Source organism: Guillardia theta (assembly GCF_000315625.1).
Source record: "Guillardia theta CCMP2712 unplaced genomic scaffold GUITHscaffold_12, whole genome shotgun sequence".
Lineage (NCBI taxonomy): Eukaryota > Cryptophyceae > Pyrenomonadales > Geminigeraceae > Guillardia > Guillardia theta.
In genome coordinates, this window is record NW_005434662.1 from 529688 (window position 1) to 544356 (window position 14669).

Sequence of the window (14669 nt, forward strand, 5' to 3'; positions counted from 1 at the left end):
GAAACAAGGTGGATGGAGGACATGTCAAGCTGCACACTTATGATAGATAGAATGCTAGTATCGATCTGCATAAAGATAGGAGAAATAGATGTAAGAGAAGCACTAACAGTCATGAAGGAATGGGGGAATGTACCAAGGAATATCATACTGCGACCTTGTGCGACAGTTGATCACGGTTCTTGAGAGCATCGACTCATTGAAAAACAATATCACAGCAGGTATCAAAGTGACAACAAAACTGATTCATCTTGTTCCTAGAAGACATTACACGACGTAGACTGTGATGTGCTCATACACAGGTAGGTACCGAGTCTCCGAAACACTAAATTGTCATGATTTTTTTAATGACTGAAAAAGAAGGCAAACTACAAATCCGCCTCAACAAAATACTAGGAAAGGGAGGAGTGGAACTGGAGTAGCGGTTTCCAGAGCGGTTTCACCTGCGAGAGGGCTGTATGAGGGCTTGATCAGCACTTTCCTGGGGCGGGTCGGTTGAGTTTTATTTAGCCCCCGATGCCGTCGGGGATCTGAAGCAGAAGGTTGCGATGGCGTGGGAAGCGAAGAGAAACCTTGTGAGGGGACGAGCCTCAAGTCAAGTAGTCATAGTAGTTGAAGCATGCCTGCAACGAGGGACGGGCAGGTAGGATGACCTCTACTTGACCTTCTCCTCCTCCCCCCCCCCCCCCCCCCCCCGCGCAAGCACACGGCTTGCTACCACGTTGTCTTTGTCCAGCAGGCAGGCGATGAGCGCTGCCAGACTTTCAAGCTACAATCGTACCGTCCTCTTGGTCGCACTTACGCTTTGGATTTCTAATCCTGCGAATGCTAGGAGGAAGAAGACTAGTCAAGATGTCCATCCGTGCGATTCTTTCGAATCCTTCCAGGAGGCGATGGAAGCAGCAAACAATCTTGCAGCTTCGAGGAGGACGAGAGAGGAGAGCAGATGCCTGCAGAGAGCTATTCAGCTGTCTCCGCGCCACCCTGAGCCCTTCGCTCGCCTGGCCGAGATCGCGGTCACTGACGGCCAACACCTCCAGGCTCGTGAGTATGTTGAGCAAGCACAGCGACTGTCACCAACCTCATCCAAGGTGCTGTCGATATCGGCTGCCATCTACTACTCCCTTGGTGACCTGCAGAGATCAGTGGCCGACTACGAGGCCGCCATGCTGCAACAGGATGGCCTGACGATGCACAACTTCAACAACCTGGGGATCTCGTACGCGGCCAGCAACCAGCACGCTTCTGCGGTGCGATCGTACAAGTCCGCCCTGCGCCTCTGGACCCCTGAGTCGGGTATGATGACGACAAGCATTCTTCTGAACCTTGGGAACACGTTCGTCGACCTGAGAAGATTCTCTGAGGCCTTTGCCTCCTACCGGCGCATCCTTCACCTAGATCCCTCGTACGCCATCGCCCATTACTCACTTGCACGTGCTCTTGATCGTGCAGGAAATCCCCTCGAAGCTCTCTCAGTCTACAGACAAGCGACGATGGCGGACCCGTACCTTCCTCACGCCTACAGCAACATGGGCATCACCTTGTTGAATCAGAATCGACCCAATGACGCTGTCAAGGTGCTGGAGTATGCCGTCCGGTTGCGACCGATCTCTGCTGAGTTCGACAACTTGGGGGATGCATATGGTGACAGTACGAGGTACGAGGACGCGATCGCAACCTATCAGAAGGCGATAGACGTGGCTCCCAACAGGATCTACCCCAAGTCCTACTACAGTCAGCTGCACTACCTGATCCACACTTGCAACTTCGACCGTCTGAGGGAGGCCTGCGAGAACCTTGAAAACACCTTGAGCTGGGAGCTGCAGACAGGGCAGGAATCCGGAATGACTCCGGTGGAGGCTCTTGTGCTGATCGGAACTTACACCGACCACAGCTTGTTTCTTCGCGTTGCCCGGAATTTCGCGACCCGTTCACTTGCCCGGGTGAAACAGGCAGGTTGGGTTCCCTTCAGCAAGCACGCAAGGATGAAACCTGGGAAGAGGCTCAGGATCGGATACATCAGTGGAGGGTTTCGACATCATCCGGATGGAAAGAACATGCAAGGAGTGTTTGAGCAGCACGACAGGTCGAGGTTCGAAGTTTTCTGCTTCAGTTTGAAGAGAGATCATGGCACTCCCGTTCAGAGGAAGCTTCAATCGACGTGTGAGCACTTCCTGGACTACACAGACCTAGACAACTATCATGCAGCTTCACAGGTCAACCAGCTTGGCATCCACGTCCTCTTCGACGTGAATGGGTACACCGGCGAAGGCGTGCGGCAGCAGAGGAACATTATCCTCGCCTTGTCCCCAGCAAAGCTCCAGGTGAACTTCTTGGCTTGGGTCGCAAGCAGCGGCGCTTCTTTTATCCAGGTTCCCTCAGTTGGCTCAGGATGGTTGATGTGACTATGTGGGCAGTACTTGGTCTCCGATAAGGTTGCGAGTCCACCTGAGTTCGTTCAAGACTACTCGGAGAAACTTCTGCTATGGCCACACTGTTACTTCCCCTCCGACCTCCGACAATCAGGGGGAGAGATCCGCCTGCCCAAGGTTTTAGGCCTGTCCAAGGTTGATATTGAGAGGTTCTAATCGTCCATGTCCAGGGGAGGGCGCTGAACAAGAGGAGGTCTGACCTGGGGCTCCCTCGTGACGGTCCTCTGTTGTCAGGGTTCAACCAGTTGTGGAAGATAGACAAGGCGTGTAACTCAATCCTTTTTCCCATCGGAGGAGCTGATGTCTTGATGTAGAGACTGTTCCTGACTTGGATGGACATCTTACGACGAACGACTGAGGTGAAGGCAACATTCGTTATCGCTGCGTGTTTGCAACGTAACGTCAACGCAGCATCACACAACCCTCTGGCTTCCTCTGTTTCCAGATGTGGCCAAACCGCAGCTGATGCGAATAGCGAGAGCAAAGTTGGGGAAGGTGGAACGCAACTGGGCAGTCTACACACGTTGTAATGCTGACGTCAGAATGCAACGACGAGGATCGTATGGACGAATCTGTTTGACGAGAGCGAACATCTGCAAGTGAAGAGCCTTGCAACCATGCAGGTCCTGACTTCTCCTCCTCCCTCTCTCCATCCTGCTGCTCGTCTGATCATTGGACAGCTCGACACCTTCCTCTACTGCGGTCACACGTCGGGCGCCGACATTCTCTGGGCTGGCGTACCAACCGTGACGCTTCCTGGAATCATGCAGGTCCTTCCTGTTTCTCAGTGACCGTCACCTTTCTTGTGACTTGATCTAGTCGGCGCGAGTCGGCGCGAGTCTCCTCAAGGGCCTCAGCCTGCACGGCCACCTGGTCGCCAGGTGCGGTTGCAGGCTCACGCGACTTTACATAACTCAGTCCGGAGCAGGACGGCAGAGGACTATGCGGATGTTGTAGTGAGAGCGATCCGAAGCCTGCAAGCCAGCGGCGAGTCGAAGTGGCTGAGTGAGAGAAGGAGAGAATGTGCGGGAGTGACCTGAAGTGGCGGATGCGATGATACAATCAGGTTCGGTGAGGGCGAAACTTGCAACGGAGAAGCAATCTGGTTCGTTATTTGATGTCTCAAAGTGAGATGAGCCTTGCTGGGTCCATTCTCTCATGATGCAAATGTTACAGGTGGGTAAAGTCCATGGAGTCAGCAGTCTCTATGGCCTGGGATATCGACTCTTTCAGGTTCTTTGTGTCTATGTTTTGGATGTCAATCGCGATTGACGTGCATAAATGTAATCGCAGTTTGAATCCAAGAAACGTCATCATCTCAGGACATGTTTTCTAGCGTAGTCACGTCCTCGCATCGCCATTGCGTTATCGCGTGATGATCATTCTGCTGAAGCGTCTGCCCGATGAGCTTTTCGATGATTTTCTGCCGTTGATTCTTGATTAACATCGATGCATTTGCGAATTTGCTCTGATGCTGTAAATACAAAACTCAGGGGAATCTCCCAGAGAAACTTATTACCTGGATCTTGAGGTAGCCTCGCTCGAGACTTGTAAGAATCTGAGATTCCAGCCATACATCATTGCTCTTGCACACCTTCACATGTGCCTGACAGAGGATTCTAACGTGGAGCAATCATTCCAACTTCGTAAAGGTGAAGCAGTCAGACCTTAAACCTTCTTCGAATTCGCAAATTTCATCCTCCATGAATAAACTTGCAAAAGACATTCTGATCCATACATCCAGTTCAAGATCGTAACTGGACCCTGAAATCATCTGCATGCTAGCTTCCAACATTTTCTTTGCATCTTCGACCTGTACGTTAATATCATGTGAATTCAAAAGAGGAGATAGCAATGGTTTACATTGGAACCAGGACCAGCTCTTCTAAGGTAAACAGCATTCACTGACAGGAATGCTGCTTCAATCCACCTCGAAAGATCGCCTTGACAGTTCTCTTTGATATTTCTTATTTCCTTTGTGAGGCTCTGAAGCTGATAAAAGATGTTTTCGTTGATGTCATCTAGGCTCAATAGTATCATGCAAGTGTACAATGCAGCCCACATTCTTTCACTGCTGTGTTTAGAACGATGACGAACCCTATCCAAATGCTCAATAGCGATTGCTGGGAGTTTACATCTCCAAAGATACTTTGCAATAAGACAATGTGTAGCTGTTGCGAGATCATCTCTTATACATTCTGGCCTTATGTGCTTCAAGCTTGATGATTTCACAATGGAGCAAAGTCTTGATATAGTGCTTTGTGCACGCAACAATTCGAATTGATCAAGTTGTATCGAAGCTGCCCTTTCAAGACATGTTGCAAACAGGATGAGATGAGAAAGGTTTTCATCGTAGAAAGTGGACATCTCATGAACCGGTTGTTCGTCTAGGCAAAGTTTTCGTTTCTTTGTGCGTCCCTCCGACTGGTCAGCTGCTGAATCCACTTCATTCATTCGACTTTGGGCCTTCAGAAACAAGGAGCAACCCTTTGACTTTTTTTGAGACAAGTTTGCAGTCGGATCGCAGGTGCCCAACTCTTCACAACCTTTCAAATGAAGGTTCAGAGCTTCCAGGATTCTTGCGCTGCCGATGCAACAACGTGAGGATCGAAAAGTCTGCAAAACCGCAAGCTGATGTTGCCGGGCAGGTGCAAAGATCCGATGGAATGTTGGAACTATTTTGCTCGACTGCTCACAAACGGGAAGAGCTTCTTCTCCAGAGAGGTTGTATATTCTCCTCAGGACCTGGTGATACTGTTGGATTTGTATGCATGATGTGCTTGCTTGTCCACCATTCAAACGCTCCATGATGCCCGATGCTGCGTTCAAGTGCTCTAGAGCACACGGCCGGTTGTTTGACCTGGACCTCAAGATGATTGGTGTGTCATCACAAGTTGAGATCACCTGAGCTCTATGTGGGCGGCAGCCAGGCAGCAGATGGCAGTCTTGTCACTGCTGCTCTCCTTGTCAATCGCAACCTTGATGCAGCACCTGGCGCCCTCAATGTCCCCCTGCATGACATGCACGGAGCTCTGCACGAGAGCAACGTAGCTCACGCAGTCTCTGGACTCAGAACTTAGTGCATGCTCGAGTGCGGCAGACAGGAACGCATGCGCTTGCTTGAGGTCCCCCTCCCGAACGAAAGTCTCCGATATCATCAGGGACATGTACGATTTGATCTCATCGGCGCCCCGGGAGACCTCGAAACTCTTGATGCACTTGCAAGCTCAAAACTTCAGGCAGAACACGCTCGTCCTTGACACGCTCACCTCCAAGGCCTTGCGGAAGTGTGAACGTTCGTCCACGACATTGTCGGTGTAGGAGCGGTAGAGGCAGCCCAACCGGACATGCAGCCTCATCAGCTCGAGGTTGAACAGCTCAGCTGCTCTGCTCGCGATCGTCTCCTTGAGGAGAGCGATGGCGGCGGCTACGTGACCTCCTTCCTCTAGCATGCGCGAAGCATGCAACAAACCCTCTGCCTGCATCTTTTGGCGGGAACGGGATTGCTAAGTTTTCAAGAGTTTGTGGCACTTTGACTTTTTTTTTGAGGGACTTTTTCGGTTTTCAAGCTAGAGCTAGCATGCGTTGTGTTGAGGAGGAGGAGGAGGAGGAGGAGGAGGAGGAGGAGGAGGAGGAGGAGGAGGAGGAGGAGGAGGAGGAGGACGGCTGCTGACCGACGAGCACACAAGAGCAGAGGAGGAGGATTCCATTTACACACAAGAGACGTCATTGCAAGCGCGAGCCGCCTCTCACTGCCAGCATGGCTCTCGTCGATATACCTTACCCTAGAATGCTGCATGGCCCCTGCGGCCTCAAGGACTTGGCTCCAAGGACTTCTCCAGCTTCAGCTTTGCTAGCCTGAGAGCCCCCAAACGTCTCAGCGGGAGTGCTGAAGAGCGTCCCCACTCCCCACTCACCTCTCCTGCAGGCTCAGGAACGAAGACCGTTTGTGCAGCTCGGAACCTGTGACGTGGGTGAGGATGAGAAAGTTCGCGGCATCGCACGCGCACCAGGGGTTTCAACATGAGCGCTGGGAGGAGGAGACTCCATCATCTCGCCGCTGGTGTTTTCTTCCCTAGGGCTATGGAGACTTTAGGCAGAATCTATAGAGGAAGAGTAGGACAGGAGGAGAGGGGATAGGAGGATCGGGCGAGAGGAGGAGAGGAGGAGAGCAAGAAAAGTGGCAAGGAAAGTTACCTCTGATTCGCAAGCAGCGAACGGAGCTGGTGAAACTTTTGGATCAACGGCGAAGTTGCGGAGGGACCTTTGAAGCACGTCAAGTGCTTCTTCTCCTCTGCAGCGCTGGTCTCCATCGACGTTTCGTCCTGCGAACTGTCATCCTGTTGCTCGCAACATGAGCCATGCTTGCTCTCCACTCGTGCGTGTATCTTTGCCAGGCCTCTCTTGACGTGGACTCGGAAGTCTGCTGGGCGATCCGACATGTAGTCATCCAGATCAAAGTCGTCGTTCTCCTGGATATAGTCGTGCAAGCTCTCGAAGCCGGATCGTGCAACAGAGGAGTCCTTGCTGACTATCTGGTCAAATATGCTGTGCACCCTTGAAAACGATTCGGAGCTTTCCTTGGTCATCTTTGCGCCTTGTTGTTTGAACACCAGCTCAAGGTAAGAGCAAAGGATGGGATTGCTGTGAACAGGTATCAAAGTCAGATGATTCTTGATAGCTGTCCCTTTCAGCTTGACCAACTCGTTCAAAATCATCTTCAACAGACGCAGGGGCCTGAATTCCTTCCCTTTGTATTGGGACGGCGGGTGTGCAGTCAAGAACTTGTGTATGTCTCTCAGAAGAACGTCGATGTTCATGTCGTCCAGGAAAGTTGAAATTCTCCTAGTCATTTCCAACAGACACCGCAAGACACCATCAATGAAATCAAGAGTTGGTTCCCGAAGGCCCGACAAAGGAGCTTGATCGTAAAGAAAGTTGATCAGGATGGTAAAAACTGCATTCGGCCGCGCGAAGTGAAGCACATCCACGACCAGCTCATTCATAGAGCGAACAACCTGCTCCATCATCTCGTCGTCGTGGAGATGCGGATCATGCAAGGTCCATAACAATTCTTCCATGAGACGACTTAAGACCCTGTCGCTCACAGTCTTGGCCGCTGTGGGGACGCTTGACAACAAGTAGTGAAGGGAGCGAAGGGCATCTGTGACTCCTTTCCGTGTATCCGTATCATCCCAAGTCCCCCCAGTTGCAATACTCTCACCGACAAGTGTGATAAGAGTATCAACAATGATGTCCACATGAGCTAGGACTTCGTCCGCGTCCCCTCTTGTCTTGATGGAGTCGATGATGTCACATAGTTGAAGAACAGCTGCTGCTTGCTCTCGAGCTGTTGAGCTCGCACGAATGTCGTCGATCAATGAGCAGATCATATTGTGCATGTTTTGATCACAAAACAATGATTTCTCTGCTGATTCGAAGCGCCTTTCCCCATGAGCCGATCTGGAAGGCTTGAACGGGTCCACACTGATCAAGTCTACCATCGGCTTGTGCACAGAAACATTCTTGTCGCCATGCAAGGAATGAGATTTCATTTCCATGGAGGACCTAACCGCAAAGCCATGTTCCTTCACCGTCAGTGGCGATTCTGAATCGCTTTCATGACGGGGCAATCTCTCATGAGGGTAATTGGAAGGGGAGGGTTCTTTCATCGACCCCCGGCAGAGTTTCATTTTGTTCAGTTTTGTGTCTATCAGGTCCTTGTCCTTGATCTCCAACTTACTCAGGTGCTTCCAGACCTTTTCACCGATCATGCTGTATACCGCAATAATGAACTCGATGGCCGAATTTCTAACTGACGCATCTCTCTCCGAAACAAAGGTACCTATAGTCGATATCACCTTGCCCGGATTACTCGTGACCTCGTCCAATCCTTTTTCTTGAACCATGTAGCAGGCTACAGAAAGACATTCTGCCTTGGCCCGTTGATTTCGGGTGTGGAGCAAAGTATCCAGAAGGAGATTGAAGAACTTGCTCGCTGGATACAGCGCAACAAGGATCAGAAGAGCTTCTCGGATCTGCTTGCGGACGTTCTCGTTGTTGGCTCCGACTTCTTCCATCAGGCAAGGCAAGCACATTTGCGCTTCATAGTCAGATAGGCAGTAGTTTTCCTTGGTCAAGAAATCAAACAGATTCCTCAACAAGTCCAAAACTGCCAACACAACAATTGTGTTGTTTCCTTTGCCAACCAGACGCAAGGAGCAAAATTTCAGGATCATATCCAGATTGTCAATCACCTCTTCAGCTTCAATTTGAAATGAATTCCCCATAATTCTCATGCCTTCCACTTGCTTTTTGAATTCCTTAGAGAAAAGTTTCGAGTGTATTTCAGAATCTATACATTGAAACATCTGCTCGCTCATGGCTTGTACCAAACTTTCGACCTCTTTGGCGTTGTCAAGTATCCATTTGAATTTCCCATGTCGCTTTTCTCTCAGGTCCTTTTGATTGGTTCGCCGAAAAATCCTTTGATTCAAGTTTGAAGGTGCAGATGCGGCAGATCCTTGGGAGGATGAAATGTTCTCCATAGCGTCAGGCTTCAGAATACTTTTTCTTACCATGGATGTGGCAGTTGAAGGCCTGCTCAACGAAAGACTCTTACGAGAATTCCGTGTTTCGCTGTCTTTCTCTCTGAACTTCGCGCTTGAGATGTTCCTTGACAACAGCGAGCTCCGCACGTTCCCATCTCTTCTGTCCTGTATGGGCGATCTCATGGATGAAGAAAGTTGAGGCGAGGGAGGCCTATGGGCGCTCAAAACCCTTCCGTTGGAGTCTTGAGGGTCAGGGCTACTTGGCGACGATCGATGGGGCGGTCTGTCCTGCAAGTGATGTCCTGCCGCATGACTGGAAGAGCCCTCTTCGTTTGCTTCTTGCGCTGCCCTGCTACAAACAGCTTGAAGGGTTTCTGCTAGAGCAGGCTTCTGATCTCTGATGATCTTCTCTAACGTTTCTGTGCCGTTCAAAGAAATGATGGGAACCAGGCATCTCTCCGCTGCTGCCCGAATCTGCATGGATTAGAGATGCCTTAGGATATTCAACGGACTGAAGGGAAAGAGCCATACCTCAGCGTTCCTGTGTTGCAAGCTATCTATAATCGGTGGGAGAAGGCTAGACAGATCTAAGTCAGTCTTCTTATCCATGTTCTGAAGAAAATCAGCCATCCATCTGTCATGGATGTCAGTATCATGCTTGAGTTCAGCCTAATGATGTTCAGCTCATACCTCGTTGCATCCTCACGACCGGCGGGAGCTTCTACTGAAAGAGCGAAATGCGCATGACGAACAATGATATCGGGAGAAAGGTTCTTTGACAGCGTCTTCATGCATTCAAGAACCGCATCTCTTACGACCTTCTTATTGTCTCCTATGAGGGGAAACAGGGAGGGCAGCACAATCTTGTTCACTTTCTCCATGTTGGGCCCAATCGCTTCCGTCAACTGGCTGAGCAACGAGATCGACAGCATGACAATATTCTTATTGCTATCTCGCAATCTTGCCTTGAGCTGTGTCCAGAATTCTCCACCATTGACGTCCACGTATGGTCCTTGATGGCCCAGTGGTTTCGCTTTCTTCAAAGCGTCTTCAATGGCAATCAGAGAACTGTGGCGATCCTTCCAGTTGCTGTTCGAGAGCCCTTCCAACGATTTATGGACAATGGTTGCAAGCGGTGTTGCCTTGAATGATGCGTCATCAGTGAGCAATTCTTTCTCCTTGCCCGAAGCCTTGCAGACACGTCGAGGGGCTGCTGTTGTTGACATGGGCGCTTCTTGCAATTCAGGAATGGAGCTGAACGCCTGCATTGAGTAAGTTCGTATGACATGTAGCGCATGCAGTTACAGTTCACCTCATCTATCACTGTAAGTAAAGCTGGCTTTACATCCGTCAAGAAGTTTCGGATGTCAGAACCAAGATGGATTCGCATGGTCTTAAGTATTTCGATTGAGCTCTTTTTCACCGTTGGATTTGGCGAGGTCAGCCTGAAAATTACTGGTGTATGAGGAACGATTTGGCGCAACAAGGAGGGATTTACATGTTCTTGATGAATCCCAAGAGCATCTTTGGATCCAAAACAGAGAATCCGAATTCCAAACAATATACTTGACAGAAGGCAAGAGCTTCGGAATGCACCTTCAGCATGTTTCAGTGTTTCACGATCCACATCAATGGCATGCGCTTCGAACCTTTGGATTCTTGTGTTGACTGACTTGATCGATCACAGCATCCAGAACTTGCTTTGGATTGATCGCCTCTCCAAAATTTAAGAGACAGTCGGTCACAACTTGCTTGAGCTTATGGCAAATCTCGTCAATTCCAATAGCATAACAGGAGGAATAGATACCTTGGCGTCAGAAAATTTGTCAACAAGTACCGGGATGTAGCTTTCGATGAGGTTCATGCTTTGCAACGAACGCTGCATTGAGACATGGTTACGATTGATCATAGATTTCCATCAAAAATATTTCTTCAAACAGAGCGTAAATGTCCATTGTGCATACAGGAATTGATATGATCAGTGCAAAAGAAAGGAAACCAGTCGGGTCCCTGTAATCCTTACCTTCAAGAACAGATCTGCAGCAATCTGAAAGACTTTAGCCAAGACCTATGCACAAGCATCATGATTGCCGTCTTCTCACCAGGAGACTTACCTGCATGTTGGTTTCTTTGCGATCGATGAACATTGCAGTCAGTAGCCTCAATAATGCCTGGTTTGATGAAGCATAAGTCCGAAACAGAATCCTAGGACACTCACCTGAGCAATGTTCTCTTGGCCCATAAACTCCTCTATCTTGGTGACGTTCTCGAGTTCTGTGAGAGCTTCAAGCTTATCCTTCCATGCCCCAGTTTCCAGTCGCTCGAGCATGTTGGGATACTTGGTGTTGATTGCTTCTTTAGCAAAACTCTCTAACTCCTCATCTTTCAGGGCTGTGACTGACGTGCTGCTTGCTGTATCCTTCGCTTTTTTGACCGCATTCGAGCTTTCTCGAGCTTTACTTCCCAATGGTGTAGCTTCGACTTTGGTCGCCTCCCTTCCATGACCTTTCGCAGGCGATAGCTTCGGACTAGATTTTGCTCTTCCAATCACTTCCTTCGGGTTGCCTTCACTGCAGTCACACGAAGAAAGCAAACCTTAATTTCAGCCAACCTGCATCATCTTCCAGCGTGAGCAATCTCGGTTTACTTCTCGTCTTGACGCTCGGAGAATTCCTCGCTGGTGAGGAAGGAACAGATTTGGTTCGCTGACTTGTTGAGCTTTCAGCAGTCTCTTCATTCTGCCTGGACTCCAGGCGTGCTCTCAGCTTCTCGTCCAATATCTCCATTGGAATATGAAGATTCTCTACAGCAGCTGCAGACGCGAGACACGACATTGAGGCCTTTGCTGCATCTCGAACCTCGGATGCACTGCATTCGATCACTGCTCAACCGCGAATGAGAGGTAGCAAACAATTACTTGTCATTCGTTGCTTTTCCAATGACTTCAACCAAATGCTTCACCCAGAGGCTCAAATCCTGCCAAGTACGTCAGAAGCATGTTCCGAAACGGCCCATCACTCAATGAACAGGAAACGAGGGATCTGAATTGATCCATACATCAGCTTTTCTGCGCTCTACCAACACTTGAAGCAATTTCACCGCCTCAATCTTAGCCTGTTGCCCATGTAAATTCAAGAGCAATCTGGAACATGCGATGCAAAGAAACCAACCTTGATACTAATTTTGGGTTCGAGAACTTTGGAAATTTCGTCCAACACATCGTCTGCACACAAGGAACTGAAAAGGAAAACGACTGAGGGATTGAACACTCAGTTTTGCGCTGACCTAGGATACAACGAAAGGAACGCAGCATGCAGCGCTTCGGTCACTCGGCGATCTTTGTCTCGAAAATGATCCAGTAGGGGTCCAATACACAATCTTGCATATGGAGAAAAAGACTTGCGAAGTCCTGTACGAAAGTGAATGGAAGGACCTAAATTCGACATGCGAAAACTTCATTAACAAACCTCCTGCTAGATTTGAAATGCAAGTTGCAGCGGTGGAAACAACCAGTACCATCGAATCGTTGAAAAGTTTGAGTAGAGTTTTTACAATCTCCCCGTAATCTCCAGGAGCTATCCTTGGCACCTGGAAGCAATGCTACTTCAAAAGAGACACAGGGGGTAAAAGAGAACGAAAACGCGAGCAAGAAAGACGTCGAATAGCATTACCTTTGAAAGTTCCATCAAAGTATTCAATTTCTCGAGTCTGATTTGCCATTTTGGCTCAGAGGTCACTTGCTGACACCAATCCTCTGGGATCTGCTTCAAAACATTCACAGGATCTGAAATCTCCCACAGGTCCAGCTCTGGGAGAGTTTGGACTGGTTGATCTTCCATGGCCTTGACGTCCGACCCCTGTCCAAGGTTCTGATCGCGACCCGTTGTATCTGCTGGGTCCTCATTCTCCTTGATTTCCACGCTCGACTTCTCCATTTGTGCTAGTGCGTCATCGATTTCCTTCTGCTGCGCAGGCCGCAGATTTTGATACTTTTCCCTGAGAGACGAGCCTGGGGAAGAAAGATTTAGCTGCTGCACACCACAAGAACGACATCACCAAAGACTTTGAAGATTGACAGGGCGATGGGGAGTGCTTCAGCTCTCACAGAGGTCACGGTGCTATCGAAGAGCTGCACAGAAAGCGATATGATCTCCTTCAACAGCGCCTTGTCAAAGGTGGGCAATCCTTCCGACTGCAAGTAAATCCGCAGGGACTCCACGGCGGCGGCAGCTATCTTCGGCTGTTTCGAAGAAGCGGCTGCCATCAGTTCGGTGACCACCACGTTGGAATGAAGCTTGCACATCTGCAGCAAAGCTCTCTGTGCTTTGCCTCGACATTTGGCTTGAACCAGCCCCTTGTAAACGAGCCTGGCTGACAACTGCGGGCTAATTTCCTTCATCGAATGCTCGGAAGCATTTTCAATGAAGCACACCGCCGCCTCAATGCCTTTCTCTTGCACAATCACATTGGAATCATCGACGCCTTCGAGAACATAGCGCATTACCTCTTCCTCCTTGCATCCTTTGAAACCGCTCCTGACCTTGGCGGCTACAGCTACCAGGCAGTCGCTGCGATCCTTCCAATTCTTGCTTGCAAACTTCGACTCAAGGGCACCCATGTCCAGGTCCGCCTGCCCTTGGCCGTTCTCTCCGTCCCCTCCCGCGGTATCATCGAAGTCGCTGAACTTTCCCGGTCCCAGCATGTTCAGCCCTCTCGTCCTCTCATCCTTTCCTCCCCCTGGATCCCGCCATATTTTCCTCCAAATCTCATTTGATGATGTCGACCCGCCTCATCAGCCCCCTCACATCTCAATCCAACATCACTGACCCGCCTCAGTTAATGACAGGCCGGCCCAGTGATCGGACCGTCGACGGGCCGCCGGGGACCCGGGCCGCTCAGCTGTGGGCGAAGGCGACGGCCCGGAGTCGGATCATTGCTTACAGCCGAGACGGCCGGTCGCCGGACGGCTCAGCTCGTTTAAAATTCTCTGGTCAATCTGAGTTCCTTCAAACGAGTCACACTCTCGGTGACTAGCTAGTGACTCGTGACCATACTACTGCCGATCTGAGTGGCTCCGAGGCTCCAAGGTTGATTCATTTCTCACGATCATGACGACTTCTAATTTACAGTGAACGCGTAAATGCTTGGAGAAATTGCAAGCCTCCCTTCCTGTAGCAGAAAAGCATCAATTCCTAGGTTTGCCTTTCGCACCAACCATTACATCATCGCTGTCATAGTCTTCATTTGTCTCTGCTGATTCCGTAGGATCCATATCAGACAATTCTCGGCGACGCAACGCCTGTTCGAAGCAAAAGGCCTCATCGACGTATTTGTGCAGAGCAAGCAACGACTACCTTTGACAGAAACGTGAAGAGCTTGGCGTTCCCCTCTGCTAGCTGAGACCTTGCTAAGTCTAAAGCTGTCTTGCCCCACTCATCGGGCCTCGTCACATCTGTGTGAACCACGAGTCACGTCGTCCACCCACATCCCTCACCGCATCACCTGCTCCATGATCGATGAGCACCCGCGCGGCCTCGAGTTGCTCACACCAGACTGCCTCATGGAGAGGCGTGTACTTGTAGCCTGCTGCTCCTGCACAGCCATGAGCACGCATCCAGCACTTGGAGGTCCATGGGATACCTCTCTCTGCACCATGCACATCAGCTCCTGATCTGATCAAGACCCGGAT

The 14669-nt window shown here is 50.1% G+C and overlaps 2 protein-coding genes across 2 annotated transcripts; one reads left to right on the forward strand and one right to left on the reverse strand.

The window, feature by feature from the left end:
• Positions 1-890: 890 nt before the first annotated feature.
• Positions 891-3765, forward strand: GUITHDRAFT_134689 (hypothetical protein; the record flags this gene model as incomplete). Its single annotated transcript, XM_005838105.1, has 11 exons — positions 891-2321; positions 2415-2564; positions 2744-2788; positions 2841-2924; positions 2972-3052; positions 3110-3199; positions 3249-3310; positions 3358-3434; positions 3496-3556; positions 3606-3662; positions 3723-3765. 11 exons carry the CDS (start codon positions 891-893, stop codon positions 3763-3765), a joined length of 2181 nt encoding a protein of 726 aa, XP_005838162.1.
• Positions 3766-5329: 1564 nt separating this feature from the next.
• On the reverse strand, positions 5330-13682 carry GUITHDRAFT_103099 (hypothetical protein; the record flags this gene model as incomplete). The annotated part of the gene is made up of 22 exons (XM_005838106.1): positions 5330-5647; positions 5699-5816; positions 6214-6287; positions 6347-6392; positions 6627-9454; positions 9512-9614; positions 9671-10242; positions 10293-10425; positions 10479-10576; positions 10630-10731; positions 10788-10859; positions 11004-11048; positions 11095-11151; positions 11199-11545; positions 11592-11848; positions 11898-11956; positions 12038-12094; positions 12151-12217; positions 12266-12389; positions 12448-12568; positions 12652-12989; positions 13037-13682. 22 exons carry the CDS (start codon positions 13680-13682, stop codon positions 5330-5332), a joined length of 6582 nt encoding a protein of 2193 aa, XP_005838163.1.
• Between the last annotated feature and the right edge of the window lie 987 nt (positions 13683-14669).